A 27,091-nucleotide genomic window follows, 5' to 3' on the forward strand; every position below is an offset into this window, starting at 1 on the left:
CCTAAAGAAGTTGACATGGAGAAGTAGATCTGGGTGTCATCAGCATACTGGTAACACCCAGCTCCAAATCCCCTGATGATCTCTCCCAGCAGTTTCATGTAGATGTTAAAAAGCATTGGAGAAAGTATGGAGCCTTGAGGGACACCATACTTAAGCTCAGATTTTGAAGAGCAACAATCTCCAATCGACACCATCTGGAATCTGTCCGAGAGGCAGGAGCGGAACTACTGTAAAACAGTGCCTCCCACCCCCAACACCCTCAGACGTTCCAGAAGGATACTATGGTCGATAGTATCGAAAGCTGCCGAGAGATCCAAGAGGACCAACAGAGTCACACTTCCTCTGTCCATTGCCAATTGGAGATCATCCAAGGCAGTCTCCACCCCATAGCCCACCCGAAAACCAGTTTGAAATGAGTCTGGATAATCAGTTTCCTCCATGACCGCCTGAAGCTGAGAGGCCACCACCCTCTCAATTACCTTGCCCAGCCATGGGAGATTGGAAACTGGCCTATAATTGCTCAACTCTGAGGGATCTAACGCAGGCTTCTTTAGAAGAGGTCTAATAATTGCCTCCTTAAGACAAGGAGGCGTCCTACCCTCCCTCAGAGAAGCATTTATGATTTCTACCAGGCCACCTACAACAGCTTCCCTGCTAGATAGAACAAGCCATGTTGGACAAGGATCAAGAGGACAAGTACTAGGCCTCACCGCTCCAAGCAGCTTGTCCACATCATCAGGAGTCACAAACTGAAATTGATCCAGTCGAATTGTATAAGAGGAGTTGTCAGACACCTCCAGTTCAGACATCAAATTAATTGTGGAGTCTCCATCTAGGTTGGCCTGAATCCGAGAGATTTTGTTTGCGAAAAATTCATTAAACACACCACAGCGGGTAACTGATACTTCCAAATTCTGGTTCAAGGGAGAGGGAGCAGATACTAGTCCCCTCACAACCCTGACCAACTCCGCTGGACGTACACTCGCAGAGGCAATACGGGCAGAAAAGAACCGCTTCTTTGCCGCACGTATCGCCAGAGCATAGATCTTTAAATGTGCTCCATGTCGTAATCTGTAGGATTCGAGTCGAGTTTTTCTCCACTTGCGTTCCAGTCGCCTACCTTGACGCTTCAGCCCATGTAGATCTTCCGTATACCAAGGGGCCAATTTTGAAGCAGGTCGGAGGGGACGCTTAGGAGCAATCGTGTCTACTGCCCTGGTGAGCAAGTTGTTCCAGTTCTCAACCAGGGCATCAACAGGATCACCAGCAGAGCCAACATTAAATCCCTCCAAGGCGTCTTGGAATCCTACCGGATCCAGTAACCTCTTCGGGTGGGCCATTCTAATAGGCCCCGCGCCCCTGCGAAAGCGGAAAGCGGTTGTAAGTCCAACCTTAACCAGATGGTGGTCCGTCCATGACAACGGGGAGATCGTAGGAGTCCCCACCCACGGAACACCACCCTGATCAGAATAAAAGACCAAATCAAGTGTGTGACCTGCAATGTGTGTCGATCCAGAGACCACTTGGGATAGGCCCATAGTCGTTATGGCCAATATGAACTCCTGAGCTGCCCCGGACAAATTGGTCCCAAAATGAACATTTAAGTCTCCCAGCACCAAAAGTCTAGGAGACTCCAACGCAAGTTCCGCGACCAAGTCTGTGAGCTCAGTAAGGGATTCCGTTGGGCAGCGGGGCGATCGGTACACCAACAGAAGTCCCAATCTATCCCTGGTCCCCAAACTCAAGTACACACATTCGATATGATCCGATACCCTAACAGGGACCCTGGTAGGGGAGATGTTATCCTTATAGACCACAGCCACTCCACCTCCCCACCCACGTCCCCAACATGCATGCCAGAAGTCCATTCCAAAGGGTAAGGTAGTTCCACTCTAGTTCATTCTATAGTGCATATGTTGTGCCTCAGAGTGAATTTGCCTCTTGTCCAATGAGGTGTGATGCAAAGAGCAGTGCAGGAAGAGGAAGGCATGAGCTTAGATGTGTTTCTATCCAATAGCCAGGCCTGTGATCCCTCCTGCTCTTGGGCCAGCAGATGTGGCTGGCAGTGCTACTTGTAACACATTCATGCTACAGGCTATACAGATTAGCTATGAACTAGTTATACTAGACTAAAAGCGGTAACCACTCCCAACCACTAAGGCTATACATGTACCATTCATTGCTTATACTGGGTAGAATTAATAGGCCTACTATAATATGACTGGTAACATAAGTGGAAGTCTTCTACAGGTGCTAAAAAGTATTCTATCTTCTACAGTTCTCTTTTTTCTGCCCTAGATATTAACATTTCCACTTCCTCTTCTCAGTGTCCTCTGGGGCATTTGCACATGCGTGAATCAAAGGTGGAAGAAGTGGATCGCTCTTCTGACTCTGATGAGGATTATGAGGCTAATGGTGGGGGTCTCCTTTCTTCACATTGCACCCTGGTTATTCACCCTCCAGACCAGAGTCCCACTTATCTCCTCATTGGTACCAAACAAGAGAAGGTATGAATGATGGATTGACTCAAAAAGAATGTGGAGTAAAGTGTAGGGGACCCCAAATGTGCACACTAACACAAAGAGCTGACTGAGCTTGATGCCTGACTAGGCATTACTATGTTGGCTCATCAGGCTCCTATGAGTGGTACTGCTCCCAGTTGCCACCTCCTGCTGTTACCAGGCACTTTTTCACACATCTCCAGAATGGAAGGTGTGCATTTTGCAAATCGGCCGGATTTGTGCTGAAGTCTGTGCGAGTTATTGGGTAGCACTTCCCACATGATTCTGGTTTTCCCCGAATTCAGGCTGTGCATTTTAGCTTAGTCTGAATTATGTCTGGGGATTTTAAAAAATCATCTATTTGCGGCAGCTTCTTTTGAATGAGCTGAGGTTTTGGATATGCCCTGATGCTTCTCCCGCTACGTGTGGAGGGGTCATTACCAATCACTCAGCTTTTCTCAAAGTTCACACTTGTGTGTGTATGCAGGTTGTTGGGTTTTTTTTACATTTTCTGGGTAGGCTCCGGAACACCAACTGTTGGCAGAAGGCACTGCTTGGCTTAAAAAAAAAATCAAAAAAAATCCCCTGTTGCTGAGTTGCTGCCCTTGCAGAGATTTTTCTTTCTAGTCACCTCTTTTTTGTGATTTTTTATAATATTCCCTGTAAGGATGAGACAGTGCAGTGAGGAAAGGGCATGGTCATTGAAAAAGAGCCCGAGCCTCTCTTTGGTGGATCTTTCTTACGTACAGAGCACTCATGGAAAGAAGCAGGGAGGCAGTTCTCCCCCTCTCCCCACCTTGCTTTTTAACTTTATTGGTGCTGGCTGCTGCAAGCCTTCAATTAAATGCACAAGCAGGATGGAAGAGCTGCCACATCTGAAATAGGGATGTGCACAAACTGGTCCGGAGTCCATTCCAAAGGCCTCTGAACTAGTTCGAAGGTGGTGCTGGCTCGAAGGTTCGATGCTGGGGTGGCTCTTTAAGGGCGAGGGAGGGTGCACTTACCCCTCCTGCAACACAAGCACGACTGTCGGCAAGGCCTTTACCATGGGCGTCTGGGGGCGGGAGGAAAGAGAAGGCAGTTGCCTCCCCCGGAGTGAAGTACTGAAGCATTCAGTTCCCATTGAATTCAATGGAACATATTCACAAGGAGGGGTTTCACTGGCTCCCCCCCCCCCAAATGCCTGTGGATGCCCTTGGTCTTTATGATAGTTTGATGTCAAAAAGCAAACAGCAAGAGCTAAAAACAGCAGAAATTAGCTTTGTGTCTGAAGCCAGATACATCTAGATATACACTTTGTGTTTAATGCTTTGATCATGTAAGATTTCCAGCATCACTTATTTTTCTTCCCACTTTTTTCCATAAGGATACCTGGTTATATCATCTGACAGTAGCAGCAGGCAGCAGCAGTGCAAAAGTGGGCACTGCCTATGAGCAGCTGATTGGGAAGCTACTGGATGCAGAAGGAGACCCTTGTAAGCAGAAAAACTTTGTTTTATTAATGGATTTGAATTTAACCAGAAGTCCTTTACTTGAAAGCCAAGAGACATCAGTAATGAGACAGAGAGAGCAAGCCTGTGATTCTCTAGGGGCAAAAGCATTCTAGCCAAGGATGCCAATATTTATTTGTAACCTATAAAATCTCCATAAAATATATAGTACAATTGTTGTTAATAAATGCTAGAAATGTCAAAAGGAAGAGGGAAGTTGCTTCTATACAAGGTGCAGTTTACATTGGCAAAGCTATATTGCTACCACCTCCAAGAAGGAAGGTAAAACCTATGAATATGCTGTTGTTGCATAACTCATTACATTAGAATTAGTCAACATTGTAACATTCCTTCAAAATCTGAAGCTTTTTGTTGACTATTGGCAAAACAATGCACACTTGATATGATATGTCATGCTGTAAAAAGGACTAAATTTGTCTTGATTACTGAATATTAAATTTATTTTCATCATTTGTACTGTTATTGTTTAACTAAAAATAAAATATGAATGGAAAGAAGAAACCTACCAAATTACTGCTTTGTTTAGCAAAGAATTTGTTCCCCTAGGTCTTTATTATAGTGCAAATGAAACTGCAATAAATATTCATTTAGAATGAAAAGATGTGCTCCAGCCAAAATGTAAACACTTAAAAACCTAGTATTAGCATATACTTAATGGTGGTTTTTGCCCCTGAAATAAGAACTGTCAAAATAACGGCCTTTCTGTAGGTTAGTCTGTTTTCTGTTATGCTATATTGTACTGAAGTCATTGGAATTAGGCTTGGTCTAAGTCACTGGAATTAGGTTTGTTCTTGTTCAGAACAAGCACAGAATATCTGTTCTGAATCCTAAGAGGGTTGCATATTTGAATAATCTTCCACATCAAAAACTCTGCATGTGGAAACCTGGCAAGTCTGGGAGGATTATAATCTAGCCTTCTATTTGATGTGCTACCTTTCCACTGATACAGAGTTTTTAATTTGACAGAGCATTCAGCCCTCCACCTGCATTCTGACATGGCATAGTTCAAGGAGGACTGTATTGTGTGCTTCTTCTAAATGGGCCAATATGCCTGTAAAACCAAACATACAGTGAACTCCTGTAGTACAGTTGACATCTGATTTGCTTTTTAATTAAGGATTCTCTCACAAGAGCTTTAATAATATTTATTTGCAAGACTCCTTATCTTGTACTAAGTCTAAACAGGTTTCTGAGATTTCAAAACTTTGTCCTATTCATTAATTCAGATTCTCCTTTGTGGAAACACCCAATGCTGTGTTACAGCAAGGATGGGTTGCAGACATCCCTCACCACTCTGCCTTCAGAGGCATTGCAGACAGAGGCCCTCAAACTCTTCAAGGTATTTAAAAAGATAATGTTTCTCAAAATGTTCTCAAAATATTCTGTTGACACATTTGAAGTGGGGAGCAGGAAAGTTAATAAAAATAGGGAACAAAGAGAAGGTAAAGTCTCCACAAGAAATGTCCTATCCCTGATGCGTGGCCTGTTTGCAATCAAAGCTATGCCCCCTATGTCTGACGTCAGATGCAGGGGGCGTGACTGAGGCATGAGGTGCAGCCCCTGACGGGGGGCGGCCCGGGTTCTTCAAACCCATTCGCTCAATGGTGGCTCTGCCCCTGCTGCACACCCTGAAGGTGGCAGATTCCATAAATGACGAATGGGTGTATCAAGTAGCAACTTGAGTATAATTTGGCTGAGTGAATCTTGGCCAACAATGCAAGGAGAAGTTATGCAAAATGTTACTTGGGTTGAATGGAGCTGTGCTGGATTGAGTATCTGAAGAGCAGGCTGCTTGTAGGGGTATAAGATTATACATCTCCACTTTTGATGCACTTATTTCCCCGAGTCCTTGCCAGCTAATTGCTAATTCAAAAAAGGGTTAGGAATTGCACCGCTTTTGTGTGACTCCCAAGGAGTGCTTCATTGTTATCTCTGGTAGAAGGGAGGTTTCCTTCCTTAATTGATTTACCTTTTCAAGTCTAGTCTGCTCACCAGTTAGTGCCTTCTCTTTTGCAAAAGAGAGGGGCGGGGTGGCCCATTTGGTCTTTGTTATTCTGACCTGGGGGCACATGCCCCCCCCCCGTGCTTTACTTATGATGAGCGACCAGCTGTGGGTCTTGCTAAACAGATGCAGGTGAAATGTTCATGGGCCCATGTACTGAAACATCCAAAATGGAGGTACTAATCCCACAGACCCATGCACATAGAGGGATGCTTTCTGTGCTACCCTGAAACACAGCTTGTCTGGTAACAATATATCTAGTATCTTACCTTCATTAACGCACCATTGAAAAGCAGCTGTGGGGCTTCTTTTTAGTGATTTGGTGTGAGAAGGCATATTGTTAAAAACTGACATGGTATTCTCCATTACACAGCCACTCTTGTGTGTTGTGTACTATGCAGGGTAAAAGATAAGCCCCCAAGATACACACACACACACACAGTTCCCCATAAATATTTTATTCTGGAAAATAAAAGATGATACAAACAGTGATCAGATAGTTCAGGGTAGTGTCATAAAAGAGAAAGTTTAAACCTTTTCATAGCTGAGAGTGAAAGTGAAAAGCATCATTGTTTTCTTATCTGTTAATCTGCTTCTGTCCTGTCTCCCTATTTCAGTCTTGCCAGCTGTTCATCAATGTCCCAGTGGAAGCCTCATCTATTGATTATCATGTGTCATTGGCTCAGACAGCACTACAGGTTTGCCTGACCCACAGTGAACTACAGAATGAAATCTACTGTCAGTTAGTGAAGCAGACTAGCCGAGAGGCTCAGAACCACTCAGTCATTCAGGTAAGTGCCTCTGTCCATTCAGTGCTGCAGCTCAAGTGGTGATTGTATGCCTAATTACGGTTTAAGTGACAAATTACATGAGTGATCCTTTTCTTTTTATCCCTAAAAGCAAATGTTTCAGGGCCCAATTTGGATCAGGGTCACTATGTGAGGAGGGAGAGGTCCCCCCCCCTTTTTGGTAAACCTTTTAAGATGCATGTTTTCTTCTCCATGTCTATAGCAACTTCAGGTGCGGGAGTGGGGGTGCAATTTTCACTGGGGAATCACCATAGAGGGGAGTGGGTGATTGTTGTGGTCTTAAAAAGCACATTCTCAGATCTCTTAAATAATGTGTAATTTGTCTCTTCAGTCACATATTAATGAGAACTTCTTAATGCAGTATGGTGGCAGTAGAGCTAAACATGATTGTCAGTGAAGGAACATTCAGTTCTTGTTTTCTCTGACTTTTGTAGTTTGTGAATATAAGTGGTTTGATTCCTTACAGAAGGGTAACATGTGAACAAGTTCTGAGCAATGCTAACTAGACAAACTGGTGAATAATTGTTGTGGAAAAATCATATTGCAAGTACAAACTGAAAAGGTAAAGCCAAGATATAGTCACCCAGCTCTGTGGCTATGTAAGGGAAGCCTTAACAACAATCCTCAGTTGTTTAACACTGAGGGTCAAGCAGCATGCTACACAGAGATATCCATGATCTGATTTCCCAGTGTGTTTATATATTTTTTAAAAGCAGCTCTGAAGAGGGGACTGAATTGGATCAGTACGGCAGCGTGGGGTTCACTCTTTCACTTAGCACTGTCCTCTCAATAAAAAATTGCTCACCAAATGCTGCTCACCACATTCTTGCTGGGAAGAATTTCCCCAGAGAGGAAAATAGCCGCTTCAAAAGGGGGGATATCAATCAAGGAAACCACACTGGAGGAAAGGATTAAAAACCTCCTCTTGTGTCACCAGCCAGTCTAATACTGTCCACCACTACCACGTACAACTGCTTTTTTAAAAAAACATTGGGAGTTCTGATCATAAATCTTCATATCATATAGTCTGGCCCTTGCACTAGCCAGAGAGTGGTACAAAGCTGTCTGAACTCAGGTCAAGCAAGGCAGGCTGGAGGGCACGCGCTCTGTGGGGAGCAGTTGAACCAGCAAAGAGCAGGCCTTTATGGCTTGCAAGGGCTCTGTCTCATCTTGGATTCCTAGGGCAACTCTCCTCAGGAGGCACCCAAGCCAGTGTCCCCCTCCTCTCAAGGAGACAGATTGGGAGCAACCAGGTGTGCCCTCCTGAGCAGCCAAAGGTGCCCTCCACCTTCAGAGCTGGAGCTCAGCCCTAGCTTAACATCACCCCTGCTCCTGGGGACTCAGAGGCTATGGCAGCAGTGACTCTAGGGCAGGGACCAGAACCACACAGGGTGGCACTGGGTCAGTGCTCCCAAGACTCCTCCAAGGGCATGGCTGGCTCTAGCTGCTCTGATTTTGATGGTTCTAGGGGATGATTGCTAGGGTCAGGGATTTCGGCAGGGCAGACTTCCTCTCTTCCTCTGAATTGGACTCCCCAGGGTTATAGGAGATTTGCCATGTTTTAAAGATATGTGCGCCCAGTATGATTAAGGTTCGACATCTGGGGGGTCATCTTGTATGTATACACCTTGTTTACATTGGTGTAGATACTTTTAAAATATTGTGTTTTGTCTCTCTCCGCCACTGTATTTTTAGCATTTGTAATACCTTAATGGACCCTCAGTGAGAACTAAGTACAAGATGTTTTGTTGCAAGAGCAAATAACAACGGCAACAGATGTAGTGGTGGCTCTATTTGTTGTAAACCTCTCTTTCTCCACAGTGTTGGCAGTTACTGGCTCTATGTGCTCCTCTCTTTCTGCCTCAGCACCATTTCCTTTGGTATCTCAAGCATCACTTGCAGCGGCATGCAGACCCCAAGTGAGTAGCTTATCTTATCTTCCCCCAACCCAACTGAGTTATTGCTTAAAACTTGCTATGTTTACTATCTGGCTGGATTAAAATTAAGATTCAATCAAGGAATTCTTCATATTGAGGCTTGCTTCACACAAAATAGCCACCATATGAAATTGTGCTTGCCTGGTGCTTTAGTGGATTGTGGCGGGGGTGGGGGGGAGTACTTTTTGTAGTAAAACAACATTCTTTTTTTTTTAATGCCATATCCCCACTTATCCACTTCAGCTTTGCAATCTAGGCAGTGTGGAACAGCTGAGTAGCAGCTTGCACAATCATTGAGCCTTTTCTTGTGATCAGTGACAAGGGCTAGACGGCAGGCAGAGGGGAAGGCAGCAGAAGCTCGCCTTCCCCACAGACGATCCGGCTACTGGTCTGGGAGGGTCAGGACGTATGATCCCATGCATCCAGATGGTCTTCAGCTTTGCCCGGCAACACAGATCTGCAGGGGTCAGGATGCGTCATCCTGCCCGCCCCGCCCCCCGGAACTCCTACAATGCACCGCCTGAGTGCACAGTGCATTGTGGGTATTCCAGCAGCGACAGGTAGGAGTGCCTGTCACTGCTACAGCAGCCGGTGCTGCAGACGATCAGGAGAATGGAGCTAAAGGAGCTCTCGCTCCCTTAACCCCATTTTAGAGTGGGGCTCTGCAGGCGGGTTTGCCACCGCAACGCCGCCAGCAGCCGCTCGCCTCCTACTGCTTCTCATGTGCAGCCAAGACCAGGCTTGCCTGCCTTAGCCCGGTTTTGCTTGCATGTGAGAACAGCCTCGTTGTGTTAAAAAAGCATTGTCTAGAAACACCCTGAAGATACTTGAAGGAAAAATTAAAGCTAAAATGAGGTAGAGGCTCAATGTCTTTCTGGAATAGCCCCAGAAAACAATCATCATCATCTTTATTGTCACGGTCGTTACCAGAAAACCTAACAATGATCTAACAATCTTTTTTAAAATAATGGTATTATACATACATGCATGAATGCATCAAGGGAAATAACAAAAACTCCTTTAAATACATCACATGCAGGAGACCTGCCAGGGAGGCGGTTGGACCATTAGACAATGAGGGACTGAAAGGGATTATTAAGGAGGATATGGAGGATGCAGGTGATGTTCTAAACTGCCTAGAAAAACTGAAAACTAGCAAATCGCCAGGGCCAAATGGCATCTATCCAAGAATCCTCAAAGAACTCAAAAGTGAAATTGCCGACCTCCTTGCTAAAAAATATAACTTATCCCTGCGATCAGGCTCTGTACCAGAGGACTGGAAAGTAGCAAATGTAACACCGATTTTCAAAAAGGGATCCAGGGGCGATCTGGGAAATTACAGGCCAGTTAGCTTAACATCCTTTCCAGGCAAATTGATGGAAAGCATCCTCAAGGATAAAATTGTAAAGCACATAGAACAGCAGGCCCTGCTGGGAGAGAACCAGCATGGCTTCTGCAAAGGTAAATCTTACCTCAAAAACCTTTTGGAGTTCTTTGGGAGTGTCAATTAGTGTGTGGATCAAGGTGATCCAGTTGACATAGTATACCTGGACTTCCAAAAAGCCTTTGACAAAGTTCCTCATCAAAGACTACTGAGAAAATTTAGCAGTCATGGGATAAAGGGACAAGTACATACAGTATGTGGATTGCTAACTGGTTGAAGGGCAGGAAACAGAGGGTAGGTATAAATGGAGAGTTTTCACAGTGGAGGGAAGTAAGAAGTGGGATCCCCCAGGGATCTGTATTGGGAACAGTGCTTTTTAATTTATTCATAAATGACCTAGAAGTAGGGATAAGCGGTGAGGTGGCCAAATTTGCAGAGAATACCAAACTCTTTTGGGTAGTGAAATCCAAAACAGATTGTGAGGAGCTCCAAAAAGATCTCTCCAAACTGGGTGAGTGGGCAACAAAATGGCAAATGTGGTTCAATGTTGTCAAGTGTAAAGTGATTCACATTGGGATGAAAAACCACAACTTCAAGTATACACTGAGGTGTATACTTGATCTGAGCTGTTGGTGACTGACCAGGAGAGGGATCTTGGGGTCATGGTGGACAGCTTGTTGAAAGCGTCAACTCAATGTGCGGCAGCTATGAAAAAGGCCAATTCCATGCTAGGGATCATTAGGAAGGGGATTGAAAACAAAACTGCTAATATTATAATGCCCTTATACAAAACTATGGTGTGGCCACACCTGGAGTACTGCGTATAATTCTGGTCACCACATCTAAAAAGGGACATTGTATAACTGGAAAAGGTGCAGAAGAGGGCAACCAAGATGATTAGGGGCCTAGAGCACCTTTCTTATGAGGCAAGGCTACAACACCTGGGGCTATTTAGTTTAGAAAAAGGAAGACTGCAGGGAGACATGATAGAGGTCTATAAAATCATGCATGGTGTGGAGAAAGTGGATAGAGGGAAATTCTTCTCCCTCTCACATAATACTAGAACCAGGGGTCATCCCATGAAATTGATTGCCAGGACCAACAAACGGAGGTAATTTTTCACACAACACATGACCAACTTGTGGAATTCTATGTGACAAGATATGATGACAGCCAACAAGCTGGATGGCTTTAATTGGGGTTTGGATAACTTCATGAAGGAGAGGTCTATCAACGACTAATAGTCGGAGGGCTACAGGCCACCTCCAGCCTCAAAGGCAGGATGCCTCTGAGTACCAGTTGCAGGGAAGTAACAGCAGGAGAGAGGGCATGCCCTCAACTCCTGCCTGTAGGCTTCCAGCAGCATCTGGTGGGCCACTGTATGAAACAGGATGCTGGATTAGATGGGCCTTGGGCCCGATCCAGCAGGGCTGTTCTTATGTTCTATACATTACTTAACTTTCTCAATTAAACTTTTTAAAAATCATAATGTATATATTAATACATTGTTATAATGTATATAATAATGTATTGGATAGAACTGCTCTTCATATGGAAGGCAACATTATAAGCCTTCCCAAAACAACCAAACAATGAAGTTATTCACACGGGCAAGCAAGCCCAGGCTTGGGCAGCCCAGCGTGGGTTTGGCTGCCCTTGTGCACTGCTAGGATCAAGCACAATCCCAGCACTGCCTCGGCCCCAAGCCTGGGTATTTACCTCAGCCAGATGCGCAGAGGCCAGAACCGAGCCACTGCGGGTGGGTTGCTGGAGCGAGCGCTGCGTGCTTGGGCTCCTTCAAGGAACAGTGGTGGCCACCACCAGGCCAGTAAGAACAATCTAATCTAAGAGGTGGACCTCTTGCCACCGCCCCAGCCACCCTTTAGAAGACTTTTCAAGGATTCCCCCACCTCTTTGCTTGTGAAGGGGCATCCTCACTGGATTCCCCTTTACAAGCATAGCCACTCATTCGTGAACCAGTCCGCCATGAACTGGGCTTGGTTCGGTTCGATCACTGACTGGATTGTTTCCGGTCCAGTTTACGATCAAACCATTGAACTGGCTTAGTTTGAAGCAAACCAATTCAGGATTGAAGAGTTCATGCACACTCCTACTAGGCTTTTCCAGTTGTTGGTATAAAAGGCCTTCTCCCTGAGCTGATCTTTATACTCCCTGTGATACTGAATAAGCATATTAGCTGCCTTATCTGTCCTCCTAGTCCTGGCTTTCCTTATTAGCTTAGTCAGTTCCTCTTTCTTATTCTTGCATTCCTTATCAAACCAGCTATGTGCTTCATATATTTTGTTTGCTGTGTATGTGAGCACTAAGTGGGGTCTCAAGATATTGATTCTATCTATCTATCTATCTATCTATCTATCTATCTATCTATCTATCTATCTCCTGAATTTCCAATGATCTTGCCAGTGCTTGAAGTTTCAGTGCTTGAAATTTCAGTTCTTACAGGTTAAGACTATTCATTAGTGTCCTAATGTCAGGATCAATTTGGAGGAACCATATGTGGTGCCAATCACCTTGTAGGTTACCCTCATGTGCTGATCAGCCCTCCCCTCCCCAAGAGAGTGAACCAGAAGTGCACCTTGCCCTGTCTTTCCGGCAGTGATCTCTAGGGATCAGCCACTCAACACACAGTGACCGGGACCTAGAGGGCCTGGCGGCAGGAAGTGAAGGGGGTCTTTGTTCTCAGAAGGAGCCAGGAGGGCGATGAGAGAAAATGGGGAGCAGGCTTCGTGAGTACCAGCCATGAATTCTAGCTGCCTCATGGCCAACAACCAGCCTGGAGACTTCTCTCATGGAAGGGCATCTGCAGTTCCTTGAGAGACAGGATTGCAGGAAACTTGAATTATCTCCTGGAGTTTGGGGTGAATTCAAGGGAAAAAGAAGCCAAGGGCTTTGGCTTCGGGAAATGGTTTAGCCAGGGAACTGTGTGTTAGGTAGCCTGCATTAGATTTTTTGATTTTGTGCTTTTGCAAATCCTTACAACTGGTTTATTGAGTTTTATCTGTAACGTAACAAAGAGGAACTGAGCCTTGGCCCTTTTATCCAACCAGGGCTCTGTAGAAGTCTCTGTAAAGGTGCTTTTAAAGGTTCCTCGCAACTGGGGTGCTTTTTGAATTATCTTTGCAACTAGGTAACCACGATTTTTAAAGTGTGCCACTCCAAATACCATCTGGAGTGCTCTTTGAAAGTATTCTTGTAAGTACTGAGTGTTTCTGGTATCTATAACTAAAAGCTGAGAAAGCCTCAGACTGAAGCAGTCTGTAGTATTTGTAATAAGTTTTTCTCTTTTTGTACTTTGCATTTTGTCTGTATCTGAGTAGATTTTTAACTCGGGAAAAGGGGTTTTACTATGGTGCAAACATGCCTCCATGTTGATTGCTCAGCAACTCACACTACCAAGTTTGCTCTTCATGTGTAGACTGCACGTGGAAGGTTTTCTGTATTTTTCCATTGGTAAAAGAAGGAGAGTTTCCCTGGAATTTTGCCCACACCAGGGAGGGATTAAACTCTGTTAAAAAGTGGGTGTGGTGGCAGCAATTACCAAGAAACTGTTAAGTTTTAAAGGAACAGCCTTTGTTGAGCAAACATGGAAGGAATATTGCAGCATTTTTCATTCCCTCACGTGGGCTTGCCTTGAGACAAAGGTTGGGCTTAAATCCACTATTTGTTACACCTCCACTTCGGAATTGGTCATTATCTTGGGTTGGGTATTTAAGGGCTTAAGTAGCAGCTGAAGGGGAAGGTGGTCACTTTCAGATCTATCATCAAGCATCAAGGACTGTATGAAGGATAGCAAGGATGGTGATCCAAGAACATAGTCAACACTTTTCCCATTCTCTGTTAAATAGGTAAAGTAGCCAGCAGAGAGGTCTAAGGGGCTCCCATTGAAGCAGGTGCTTAAAAATGAGGGAATACAATGCTTGCCCACCCTTATTAATAACTAGGTCATGAGAGGTCCTGCTGGTATTAATATCATCTTCTAAATCAAACCCCAGGGCTTTGCTTGTGCTAGTATGGTTTTTCCCCATCCTAGCATTAAAGATACCACAATGAGTAGTGATTAGGATAACCCAGGAGGAGACTGGCAATCAAATAATCCAACTCACTTATAAGCTTGTTTGTATTACTCAGGGATCTTCGAGGAAAGTAGACATTAACACAAATTGAAGGGCCAGGGCTGCACCCTCAAGCAATTACTACTTGAGTGAAACCAGAGGATAGCTCTTCCACCTTGGTCCCCTCAATGTCTAGTATAGAGGGGGAAAGAATTGCCAGCCCCCTGCTACCACATCCTGGTCTGGAGGATTTCCGAGCTGGTTGTTCCCACACTGTATATTGTAAAATAATGAAAGTTCTTCTCTAGCAGCCATGTCTCCTGGAGGAAAACTGTATCAAAAGACTGGAGGTACTTAATGAAGTCTGAATCAACTACCTTATTTCTCTAGCCTGAAATATTCCAGGATCACAATTTGGTATTTGAGCATAACTTGGTCCACTTAGGAGCAGGTAATCAGCCCTCTGTTAAATCAATTAGAAGAGCATGCCAGTCCTAAACCAGTGCTTTCCTCATATTATTCTGCTGTGCCCTACTGTGGCCTCTAGTTTGTGGGGAGCAAGAGCCTGTGAGATCTAGCCTATTCTGTCTACAAGGTCCCCAACCAGTCTCAGTTCGGTTTGCAGTTTTCATAGGATGCAGCTGATAACCTTGGTGATTTGCTTGTTGCAAGCCTCTGTTAGGATGCCTCAGGCTGAGATTGCAGAGCTGGTTGATAAGAATATTGTTGGAGTATATCAGGAAGGAAGGTCCAGCAGTCCTTGTAGTATGGAATGACCTAAAGTGCTAAACAAGTTGTTGTTTCTTGGAAGAATTTTTATTTCCATTGGGATTTTAATTGCCTATGGTAGGAGTTAGACTCTCTTTTATCTGAGGGACATCTCCCTGGGCTGACAAATTGATAAAAACTGGCCTGAGGATAGGAGTTAAAGCTAATATGGCACTGGATGGTTGAGCATGTGGCATCAGATTGAAAACCTAAGACTATTGTATCTCTTGAAGTCTTTGTACGGTTTATTGCCATGATTTCCACATCATCCCATTCAAGGTAAATTCCAGTTATATGTTCCAATACCTTTGTTATTTCTTATTATCCAGTTAGAAAGGGTTAGTATTGAGCAGGGGCGTATCTAGGGTAGGGCAGGCAGGGCACATGCCCCGGGTGCCACTTGAAGGGGGGGGGCGCCATTTTTTAAAATGAAATTTTTTTTAAATGGCCACTGAAAACAAAATGGCCACCACACATGCTCAAATGGCCTCTGCAAGGCCCTAGTATCTGGGGAAAGTCAAATTCTCCATTTATTTTTAAAACTTATGTAATAGTGATGCTACAATGCATAGTAGAGAATTAGAAAGGAACTTCTAGTTTTCCAGGATTTTTTGGTCTGGCTATGTCCACTGCTAAATAGTTTTTGAAATATTAAAAGATTAACGAGCTTAACTTGTATTTTTGAGCTGATATTATGGTAAAGTTATCTGAAAGATGGGTGTCAGATGTTTGGACAGGGGGCGCAATTTCAGGGCTTGCCCTAGGCGCTATTTTCCCTAGATACGCCTCTGGTATTGAGAGCTACTTAGAATTAGGGCCACATGATTTACTAAGGGGAGTAGGTGAGAGCAATGAACTCATCTGCTTCTTACATTTTGGATGCATGCGAGGATTAAATTCACTTAACCCAGGCTCCGGGATTGTGTGTTCGCTGGTGCTAAGTTTAATCCCAGTGGACACAGAGACAGGTGCCTAGAGCACCCATCTCCTGGGGGAATCCCCCAGTTCATCACGCATGTTGCACAGTGCCTTGTGGGATCTCCAGAGGCCGAGACGCATCATCCCATCCTCCAGAGCTGCGGGCTGTGCCACGAAGGGCTGCTCATCTGGGAGCATGATCCATGCTCCCAGACACATGCAGTGGCTCATCTGGGAGGAAGGCAAGTTTAATCAGCCTTTCCCCCACCTTCCTGCTGCCCCGCCCACCCAGTTGTGTGCAGGGGTGCACCTAGGTAATTTTGGAGCCTGGACTTAAAGGCTTTTGGAGCTCCCCACCCCCACACAGTATTTTTAACACATTTTTAACATGACCACACCACCTGGGACAGACTAAAATGGATTTGGGGGCCCCCAGAGACTAATGACCTCTTAGTCTCTCACTTATCTTGGGGAAGAAGGAGAAGGAGGGAGTTATAGTTTCCAAAAAAGCCCAAGGCATTTTAACTGAAATTACTAACTGGACAATTTCAAACTTATTCTGTTTCAAATGTGTGTGTCTTTAATACAGAAATATTTGTGTTTATTTTTTAAGAATTCTGAGATTATTTCCTTCTCTTCATTGGCAACCAACAGGCACAGCTTGGAAAGCAGGCCAGTTCAAAATAGTCAAGTAGCTCCACCACTCTATAGTCCTTACGCCAATTTTTGTTTGCTGTCAGCATAGGCAAACCTAGGCTGGGGCAGCCAGGGCACATGGCCTAGGCACCACTAGGGGGAGGCGCCAGTGCCATGCTGCCCCCCACCCCCTCCACAATTCACAGATTATTTTTAATTTTTTTAAAAAAAATTTAAACCTGTAGCCACTTTGGGGGGCTTCCTAAGGGCCACAGGTGGGGGGTCTGCAAAGGTTCCCCCTCCCCCCACCGGCCTCTTATATCACTGCCGTAGCCCATCCCAGGCTGATTTTCAGGCCTGTTTGGGCCTACAAAGATCAGAGCTGTGGCCATTTTGGAGTTCGTTGCACATGCTCAAAAGGCCTCTGCAAGGCCTGGCAAGGAATAGGACCTTACAGGGACCATTTGAGCATGTGCAGGCACCATTTTTTAAAATTTAAAAAAAGGGCTGATGAAAACAAAAATGGCCACCACACATGCTCAAATGGCCTCTGCAAGACCCAAGTTTTTCCCCTGATCTAGAGAGTCAGAAGAATGCAAAGTTGTTGGCAAGGGACCCAAGCATTTTAAAAACAGATATAAATGGCACAAAAGTAAGTGGACAAAACATCCCTTTAAATGACAGTGTTGGTTTAATATCTTGTAAGCTGGCAAAACTGAAGGGTTGGGGGGAGGCAAGGAATAAAATGGAAATATTCACTCGCATGCTGTTTAATTCTCTATACAGTGCCTGCCTTTAACTTGTGTGGTGCTTAAAAAAAAAAAGCTGAATATCTCTGTGGCTAGTTGCAACTTCCACCTTCTTCCTGATCAAGCTGCTGGATCCAAGCCTATTGTAAGCTGCTGGATAATTTCAGATTGTTTGGGGCCCCTAGGATTTCCCATTGCAACCATCTCCCTTTAAGGCAAAAGCTGTTTGGACAGAAAAAAACCATCCCTGAATTTCTTGGAGGCAGCAACCTGTAGTGTGGTGTGCTGAGGTGGCAGAGCATTTGCTAAAGAGAGCTTTCACTGCTTAGCTCTATGGAGGCATGCCCAGCACATGGATGTGCTGCATTTCCTTGGGAAGGTGACTGGCACATATGTGCCACATGTGTAGTTGTATGTGTGTCTGTATGCATGCGTGTGTTGCTTACAACCTGTTTCTCCTGAAAGTGTTTGAACTTGTATTTTTGAGCTGATATTATAGTAAAGTTATCTGAAAGATGGGTGTCAGATGTTTGGACAGGGGCGCAATTTCAGTGCTTGCCCTAGGCACTGTTTTCTCTAGATACGCCTCTGGCTGTCAGTTGGTTATTTCGTGTTTTACCTTGGGGGGCGGGAAGTGAGTGGTAGCAGTATTGAAAGGAGAGGTCCTCAGCATAAGTTCTTTGGACAGCTTTGTGATTTATATGGTTTAATTTTCAGATCTGATAAAGGGTTCTCTCAAGTAAATGCTACATGAAACTGCAGCCAATTCTATACAATGAGGCTGTTCACAAGCGCAGCAAAATTGGGCTTGGCTGCCTTAACCCAATCTTTGCTGCACATGTGAACCGTCAGGAGCTGTGTGGCTCCCGGCAGCGTCATGGCAGAAAACCTGCCTCTGGAGCCCACCTCCAAAATGAGGTTAAGGGAGTGTGTGCTCTCTTAGCCCCATTTTGTTGAATGTCTGCCAGCCCCGGCTGCTTGCAGCTGGGGCTGGGAGAATGCAGGGCTCCTGGCCAGCTTTGGAGGGATCCCCATAATGCACTGCACACTTGCACAGTACATTATGGGGTTTCGGGGGGGGGACATGTCCCAGCCCTGGCCTTCCGCCACTGCCGAGGAGAGCTAGAGTCCATGTGGGTGTGTAATCCGCACACCCAGCATGAACGAGGCAATTGTTTGTGGGGAAGATATTATTTTACAGTCTTCCTCCCTGTGTGCCCCAAGCCCTTCCTCATGGGTCATGAGAAAGGGCTCCGTTTATTCCAAGTAAACCCTTAATGAACTAATTAGGTCTTACTCCCAAGTAACTGCTTTGTGCATAGGATTGCAGCCCAAGAACATGTCCCAGAAATTTTTATATTGTGAGAAAAGGAGAAATAGGGCTTGCTACTGAAGAGAAGAAGAGGCATGGGAGGAGAGAAGGAGGGAGGGGGCATTGCTACTTCCCACACGGACACAATTAATCCCTCTAAGCGCAGGATTCCTTTACTCACAGCCAACCAAGGGACAAATTTAGCACTAAATATAGCTAGCTGCCAAGTGCTGATGTGAATGATGGAGATTTTGGTTGAGACAAGTAAACAACTTTATAGATGGAGAAAACCATGGGCTGGTTCTTTCTAATTTAGGGTTGGACCTGCCTACTATTAGCCCCGCCTGTGGTTATATGAAACTGAAAAGCATTTACGCTGGGTCGCTGAAAGCCTTCAAAAGAAGCAAGCACAGAGTTATTCAAGTCAAAGCATGGAGCAAGAAAGCATTTATTGGAGTTACTCATCCTCTAATACAGCAGTACTGCAAGTGAATTCACCTGCAACAGCAGCATTTGGATTAAGCTCAGGATTACCCAAGTCCCCCACTCATACCTCATCTGGTTCTATTGTGCTGTTTTGAGTAGCAGATGAAAAATAGTCATCTATTGTCTTTTGCATTGTAGAAACAGATGATAAATGGATGGGGTCCCACAGTTGCCTATATTGTTTCCTCGTTATCACCATGCTAACTAAATGTTCACAAGAAGATGCACTACCAGAAACTCAAGAGAGTCCTGCCATCATACTATTACCTGCCAACTCTGTGCAACTAGCATAAGTCCCCAAACAATATCACAAGAAAATAGCAAAGCACTTCTATATGTCACACACTGATTATCGGCATGTCGTTGGTCTTCCTCCCACTGTCTTGATGAGGACATAACATTCGAAAATGCTGCAGGTGGCCAAATGGCTTTTTATCTTCTTGAGGTCAATAGCTGGATCCTCAATCTTTGATCCTGGGGCTCTCTGGCCTTCAGCTTGTGCCTTAGGCCAGAGGCTGCTTAATATGGGGCTGTACATCAGGGGGAAAGGAGCAACAGAAGCATACACAAAGCCAGCTGGCATCTTTAGCAGGTGTCCCAATTTCCTTCCTTCCTTCCTTCCTTCCTTCCTTCCTTCCTTCCTTCCTTCCTTCCTTCCTTCCTTCCTTCCTTCCTTCCTTCCCCACCAAATTAATGTGTTACTCATGCATATAAATAAGACATATAGCTTTAAAAGGGTTGTTTACACAACTTTTAAACAATAAAACAATGATAGTTTCTATAAGCCTAATTAAAAGCCTAGGTGAATAGATGTGTCTTAACAGCCCTTTTAAAAGTTGTCAGAGATGGGGAGTCTCTTATTTCTTATAAGCCATGTGTGCTTCGAGGATCAGTGGGCACACGGCAAGAGCTCTCGCATGCAATTCCCCAGTCCTTTAGTACACGTGCTGTTGTGCCAGAGCCCTAATACTTCCAAGTACTGCCCACCCTCCAGAAATGCTCTTTAAAATCGGAAACACATTGCTGATCCTCAGCGACATGTTTCTGATCTTACAGAACACTTTCAGAGAGCAGGCAGCACTTGGAAGTATTAGGGCTCTGGCACAACAGTATGCATGTGCTATAGGATTGGGGGAGCTGCGTGAGGGCTCCCTCTGCATGCCCATGGACCCTTGATGCATGTATATTTCATTAGTCAGAATGTCAGCCATTGTAAGCGGAACCTGCCTTAGTTCACTGCCTACCTACATAGCAAATGGGAACAAAAGTGGACCCAGTAGAGGTGATCCTTCCCAAACTGTTATAATTATGATGTTGATGTTGGCACTGGATCCTTCAATGCCTAATCATATCTTCTTCCCCCATATTTCTTGTTCATTAATGAGAAAAGGTCTTGTGCAAGTGACCCATTAATGTGATAGTTATTGAGACTAAGTAATTTGTAATTGACATGAATGTTTCTGAAATGTGTTATGGATTGTTCTTCTCTTGTTTTTCACTTCATGGTTAGAAGTGAAATAGGCAAGTATGCAATCTATTGTCAGAGATCAGTGGAGCGCACCTTGCAAGCTAGAGAGCGAGAAGCCAGACCTTCCCGAATGGAGATAGTGTCCATTTTGCTGAGAAATCCCTACCACCACTCACTCCCCTTCAGCATTCCAGTCCACTTCATGAATGGGACCTATCAGGTAGGAACGAAAGCTGGGAACCATACTCTTGAGGGTCTTCTGTAGCATAGTAGGCCAGCTGAAGTGAATTGATATGTGCCTTTCAATCTCAATAGACATTTGCTATGGGTTATGCTTGCTGATGGGTCTGTACGGGTAGAGTGAGATTTTATGACTAGGGATGTGCCCAAACAAGTTCGGCATCTCCTTAGGGAAGTGCCAAATTGGCTTGGGTACCTGCATCCAAACTGCTTTGGTGGGGTGGGAATCAGTTCCTTTAGAAACCAGGTGAGCAGCCACACGTGGCCTTTTGGACAGCAAGCACCGTGCCCGGGAAAGGCGATGGGGTGGCACTGGCAGAGGAGCAGATAAGGATCTGCTTAGCTGGTTTTTAAAGGAACTGATCCTAGTCCCATCCATGGCTACCCAAGCTAATTCAGGCACATACCTAATTCTGATGCTTCAGAACTCTTGGGTTGCATATTGGGTAAGTTTAAATAACCCCTCAACTTTGAAGGTTATAGTAACGGGCAGATGAGGCTCTTGATAACCCTGATTACAAATTCTGTATTCATCTTGGCTGCCATGCTTGTGACATATTTTGTATCAGGCCAGAATAGTCTCTAATGAAAGAGTGGGCAAAGCCAAAAAAAATTATTTATATTTATTTATATTCATTCCTACAATGCATGGCCCCAACATGGATGTCTGCCCATCCATTGTAATGATGAAAATAGAGATTTAGCTTTCCCCTCCTTCATAATAGATCAAGTTGTCTATTCATAATAGATCAAGTTAGATCAAGTTGTCTATTCATAATAGATCAAGTTATCTATTCAATTTCAGGTGGTAGGCTTCGATGGCTCCTCAACTGTTGATGAGTTCCTGCAGCGGCTGAACCAGGAGACAGGAATGAGGCGATCATCCCACTCTGGATTTTCACTCTTTACAGATGATCCTTCTGGCAAGGATCTAGAGCACTGCCTTCAAGGCCCTGTGAAGGTGACTGCCCTGGGTTATTCATTCAATCTCTCTACATATATTTCAGATCATCCTTGCAAATATCTTGATGGTTGTGGTTACTTATTACATATATAAAATGAGAAACAAGGAATTGGCATAAACTGCCGATGTACACAATTAAGTTATAATATTGACCAAGGACAAATAGAAAAAAGGTTATAGTGGAAGACTGATAGTTGTTATAATTTATATATTTGTTAGATAAGAGAAAAATTAAGTACGGGACGCATTCCAACTGTAAACAATATAATTGACTGCATGGCCCACAAATTTTGACTGGCCTTGATAGCCAGTCCAAAACTTGTGATCGCCAGGATCCTACTCCTCCTCTCAGTCCCTGGCCATTTGTTGCATTTCTGTGCAAGGTCAGGGGACAATCCTCTGCTGTCCTCAAGGAAGTGGGAAGTGTACTGGGCTGCAGAGGGTATCAAAAGCCAAGTGCAGCTGTAGGGATGATCCCTGTCCCCTCTAGCTCTAAATTTGGAGCTTGAGGAGAAGGCTGGGGCTTATTTTGGCAGATTTCATGTCAGTTCAGGTATCCGTTATGGTACTCTAACTTTTAGGTTTAGGTGTAGGAAGTGTGTTGGCACAACTAGATCAGCCCAATCAGCCACTAAGTCCGTGATAGGAATTGATTACTGATGAACTGATTTATAAGAATCTCAGGGGTCTAAAATATGGTCACCATCTAGGAACTGGAAATAGCTGTTTATCTCTGCTGGTGGCTAGCTGGCATAAGACTAAGGTATGAGATTGGAGTTGGTTCAATGTTGGGACATATCTGAGGACCATGGATCAGCTCTGCCTTTAAAATAGCACTGAGTTTTGCTCTGTTAATTGTGTTGTAAGCTGCCTTGAGTTCATTTATGAAGAATCGCAACATATACCTCTCTTAAATAAATACATAAATAAATGAATGAAATAATTGCATTGTCAGATAAAAGCAACTATAATATGGTGTAATGTTGTGTTGAACCTGGATGTGAAGAACCCCAAATTCAAATACTAGTTCAGCCATGGAACTCACTGGCCTTAGGAAAATCTTTACCTCTCAACCTAACCAATTTCACAGGGTTATTGCTCCATTATGAAACTCTTGAAGAAAACTGGGATATAAATGTGGCAAATACTGTCTTTTCCTATGTCTGTATTATTTCAGCCTCTTTCTGTTTCTTTGATTATTTTTTTTAAAGATCTGTGATGTAATTTCAAAGTGGGAACAAGCTTTGAAGGAGTTGAGTCCTGGAAAATATGAAGGTGGCACAAAAATAGTGAAACTAACATATAAAAACAGGTACTGCCCACTGTTGACTAGGATTGGTATTGCATCAATCTAATAATGAACTCATATATTTTATATGGCTTAAGATCATCCGGTGGGATTCCAGATTTATACGTTTACTGTTTAGCTGGAGCCGAAGTGTATTGAGATAGTGGTGGCGGTGGGGAATTCTCAAGCCAGTTCTCCTATTTCAGAAGGTATAGTGAGAAAGAACAAGACAAATGCATATTATCATAAAAACAAATAATGGAAATCTGCACAAATATCATTGCAAAATTACTCTGTTGAGCATATTTCAAGGCAGGGAGGAAGGTGAGGGCACAGCAGTACAGGTGGGAAAGAAATACTACAATATCACATCTATTTTTTCTTATAAAAATCTAAATAATCAACATCTTAAAATGAGGTAGTTGGAGAGAGGGCAGTGAGGAAGAGAGAGGATGAGATGCATATTGATCAGTGATGAAGTAAAACAATGATCTATAAAGTAAGAAACAGGAAAGGGGTCCTGAGCTGGGCTTGGAAACATTAGGAACATGACCCAGTCAAAGTTAAGAACTTTGAAGCCCTACTGATTTCAATAGAGAGTTGAGGATATGCTTAAATCTACCCCATTGACCTTAATGGAGCCCTTAACTTTGGCTGGGTCATGACTTAGAAATGCATTAGAGGTTTGGAGACAGTTGAGGTGATAATCTCTTCCTTCTGAAGAATGCCATTCTGCTCATTAGATGAGGAAAAGTCTTTTGATAGTTTGTAGGCATACATAAAATATGCTTAACCTGTGCAGTAAAACAGAGTCTTACTAGAGTCTGAGGACAAATAGGGGACAGCAATTGCCCCTATGCCATACTTGTGACATCCACCAAACCATCTGGCTAGTCTTTGGTCCATTTTAGCAAAGCAGTTCTCATATGGAGCCATAGAGAAGCTACTAGCATTCCCAGCTGAATGCTGTAGCTTACAACCAAAACCATGGAAAATGTCCCCGGAAAAAGCACAAGCCTCCTCCCTCAAGATATCCCTGTGCCAGTTTTGCTGGTATCACTACTTGATTAAGTTGGAGATGGAGTTCCAGTGCATTGACCTTTTGCACCAACTATCCTAATGACCACTAGGGGCATTGGGAGTAGAGATAGTTAGTGAGGGTCTCCTTACCTGTCCCTGCTTGCCTCTACTCGATTAGCTCTGCTTTGACTCCTCAGGTACTTCCAGTAGTGAGTCAGTCCTCTTCCTTTCCTTCTAGAGAGAAGGTGGAGACATCTCACTCTCTCCCTACCTATTCATTATATAGCTGATAGATAGGATAGGTCTCTCCTTTCTCAAATGTACTTCACCAATAAATCAATTTAGTTTAGACTACAGTGATCCCCATGTGTGTTCCTTAAATAGCTGCAACAACTAACTCTGCACTCTGTAAATGGAGTGATAGCTTCCTTGGACTTTGCTAAATAATCACAAAACCCCAACAGATTTTATATAGGCAGGGGCTGAAGCTTCTAATGTTCATGGACTCCACATGCCACTCGTCCAGTCTCCAGAATAAGCTTTGTTCACATGTGTCCTAAATGAAGACTTTTAAGAATGTGTTTTAACTAAATGCTAAATACTTGAAGCATTAGAGCAGAGTCTAAGGATCCTTAATAACTGGAAGCTGGCTTGCATCTAGATTCTGGCAGAGGAGCTGCAGACAGATTAATAAACATTCTTTATCTGTGCCCATTCCTAAACTGACACCCTCAGTTTTATTAAACACTTCTAAGCATTAGCTGTAAGCAGGCAGTTCACTAAGTTGTTAGAACTTCAGCAAAAATTTCCAGGTGCACACTTTACTCAGAAACAGGCTCTATGTTATTTATGTTTTCCATTTTGAAAGCTTGAACACAATCCCCTAAGAAGTTCGTACACACAAGTTCCACTAGAATTAATGAGAGCAGTGGAAGAGCATTACTGTACTCTTTTGCAGCTCCCATTGATTTCTACTACTGCTACTGCGAATATTTATATACTGCTTTTCAACAGAAGTTCCCAAAGCAGTTTACATAGAGGAATATAAATAAATAAATAAGATGGCTCCCTGTCCCCAAAGGGCTCACAATCTAAAAAAGAAACATAAGGGCCTTCAAAGAGCTTGTGCAGGAGAACTTCTCAGGAGACTGCCTTGAATCCTCTCCTTGTGCAAAACTAACTTTACAGGTGTAAATAAATACTAATTTGAATTTAAAGTAATTAAGCTCCAGCTAACTGTGCTAAGGTAGGCATTTTATTTTCTTTTGGCATTTTTCTTCAATGTAGATTGTATTTCCGAAGCCAAGCAAAAGATGACACAGACCGAGAGCGCTTGCTGCTGGCTTTCCAGATTAGTGGTGAAATAGCCAGTGGGAGGTTCCCTGTCAGTAAGGAGCTGGCTCTGGAAATGGCAGCTTTAATGGCTCAGGTGAGCAGTCAGTCCTTGTGCTTCTGAGGTCAAGGCTCACTGGTGTCATTAGTGGTATCAAGAAAATGGAATGCCAGTCAAATAGAGCTTCGTTGCTCATTTCCATGTGGCTCCTATAAAAAATTCCACTTCCTATGTAGTGTTTGTCTTGGCCCACCTGGTCATTCAGTGTGGCTGCCTAGGGCAGCATTTTGTGGGGGAAGAAGGCAACACTTTTCCTAGAACAAGAGATGGGAGAAACTTCCTTTCTCAGCACCACTCCAAAGAAGAGTGAAGGGCAAAGGAAACAAAGGGGTTGATTCTGTAGAGAGAGTAGGAAGGGCTGGGCAACCAGTCAAGGTGAGGTTTGGTAGGTGGGAAGCAGCAGCTTATGAGGATTTGGGATTAGGAATCAATGAGGGGCTTGGAGCAGAGGGGTCAAGTTGAGTTCTACAGAAGGGGGTTGTGGCAAATTAGTTGGGATGTCCAGAATCAAACAGAATAGGGGGAATCATGTATCTTTCCAAGACCAGTCTGGTTCCTCATACTTGTATTAACAGAAAGGGACTGGAGAGATATACACATCCCACAAGCTATAATTTACTTGATGGTATAAAATCAGGATATCTTTGGAGCACTTAGATTAGATGCTGCAACAGCAGCATAATCTGACCCTGGCCAGTGTCACACTGTATCTGTGTATAAATGGACTAAATGGCCGAGGTAAAAACAAAGATCAGCAAGTATAAGGTTTGTTAGGCTCCAATGAGGACCTTCCTGGTTTACCTATCTCCAGTAATTGCTCACCCTGCATACACACTCATGAATTCCTGCTCAGAACTGCATGTGCCTGCATCACTTTGTGTCAATCCAATTTTCCAATGCCTGGCCTTGGTTTTTCTCTTAGGTGGAATATGGAGATTTGGATCGAGCAGTACCATTAAGCCCTGGGGGCTCATCTCACTCCAAAATGCAACATCTTATCCAGCAGGTCCTAGAAAAATACTACCCAAAGCAGTACAAACATAATGCTACTCCTGAGCTGCTAAGGTGAGACAAACATGCCTGCCACATCTTGCTGTACAGAGCTCTGCACTGAAAATTAAATACTACATGGGCCAGTTCTAAACTACTGTACATATTGTTCCCTTGACAGAGCATCTTTGTTGCTTATTTCTCTAACTACCTATGTAGATTATGTTAATACAGGTAGAGTTTAGCTAACTGTCGTTTGAAAAACAAATCCTATCCCTATCAAAAAGCAGCCTTGATTACTAATTTATACAGCCAACCAAGACAAAGAAACCCTCTCAACCCATAAAGGAAGATAATACAATTGCACTTTGTCAGCCCTCAACCCTATCAGCCTGTAGACCAAAATCTACACTCCTCCTTGTTAAGCTGCTTCTGAGACATGATACCTCTTCCTGGGGGAGAAGCAGGCACTTGTGGCATTTGCAAATTAACATCCAAGCATAACATTTCTGGCCTCCCACCTATGCCAGTTTGTGAGAACTCATAATGACTGAGAAAGACATGAAGTGTGCTTACGAAAGTGTGTGTTCTGCATTGTTTCACTGTGAAAGCTGGTGCACAGCATTGAATCCACTTTTGATT

General features: G+C 44.0%; 1 protein-coding gene across 5 annotated transcripts in view; it reads left to right on the forward strand.

Annotated features, from left to right (window-relative positions):
* Positions 1 to 27,091, forward strand: part of PLEKHH1 (pleckstrin homology, MyTH4 and FERM domain containing H1) — a 108,434-nt gene that overhangs the window by 68,155 nt on the left and 13,188 nt on the right. For all 5 annotated transcript variants that reach the window (XM_053274440.1, XM_053274430.1, XM_053274448.1 and 2 more), the window contains 10 exons: positions 2,328 to 2,507; positions 3,868 to 3,976; positions 5,239 to 5,351; positions 6,632 to 6,805; positions 8,645 to 8,742; positions 20,597 to 20,774; positions 21,600 to 21,755; positions 22,970 to 23,070; positions 25,354 to 25,495; positions 26,382 to 26,524. In XM_053274440.1, coding sequence (XP_053130415.1) covers positions 2,328 to 2,507; positions 3,868 to 3,976; positions 5,239 to 5,351; positions 6,632 to 6,805; positions 8,645 to 8,742; positions 20,597 to 20,774; positions 21,600 to 21,755; positions 22,970 to 23,070; positions 25,354 to 25,495; positions 26,382 to 26,524 — 1,394 coding nt within the window. The remainder of the gene's footprint in view (positions 1 to 2,327; positions 2,508 to 3,867; positions 3,977 to 5,238; positions 5,352 to 6,631; positions 6,806 to 8,644; positions 8,743 to 20,596; positions 20,775 to 21,599; positions 21,756 to 22,969; positions 23,071 to 25,353; positions 25,496 to 26,381; positions 26,525 to 27,091) is intronic.

Source organism: Hemicordylus capensis, chromosome 1 (genome assembly GCF_027244095.1).
Source record: "Hemicordylus capensis ecotype Gifberg chromosome 1, rHemCap1.1.pri, whole genome shotgun sequence".
NCBI classification, from domain to species: Eukaryota; Metazoa; Chordata; class Lepidosauria; order Squamata; family Cordylidae; genus Hemicordylus; species Hemicordylus capensis.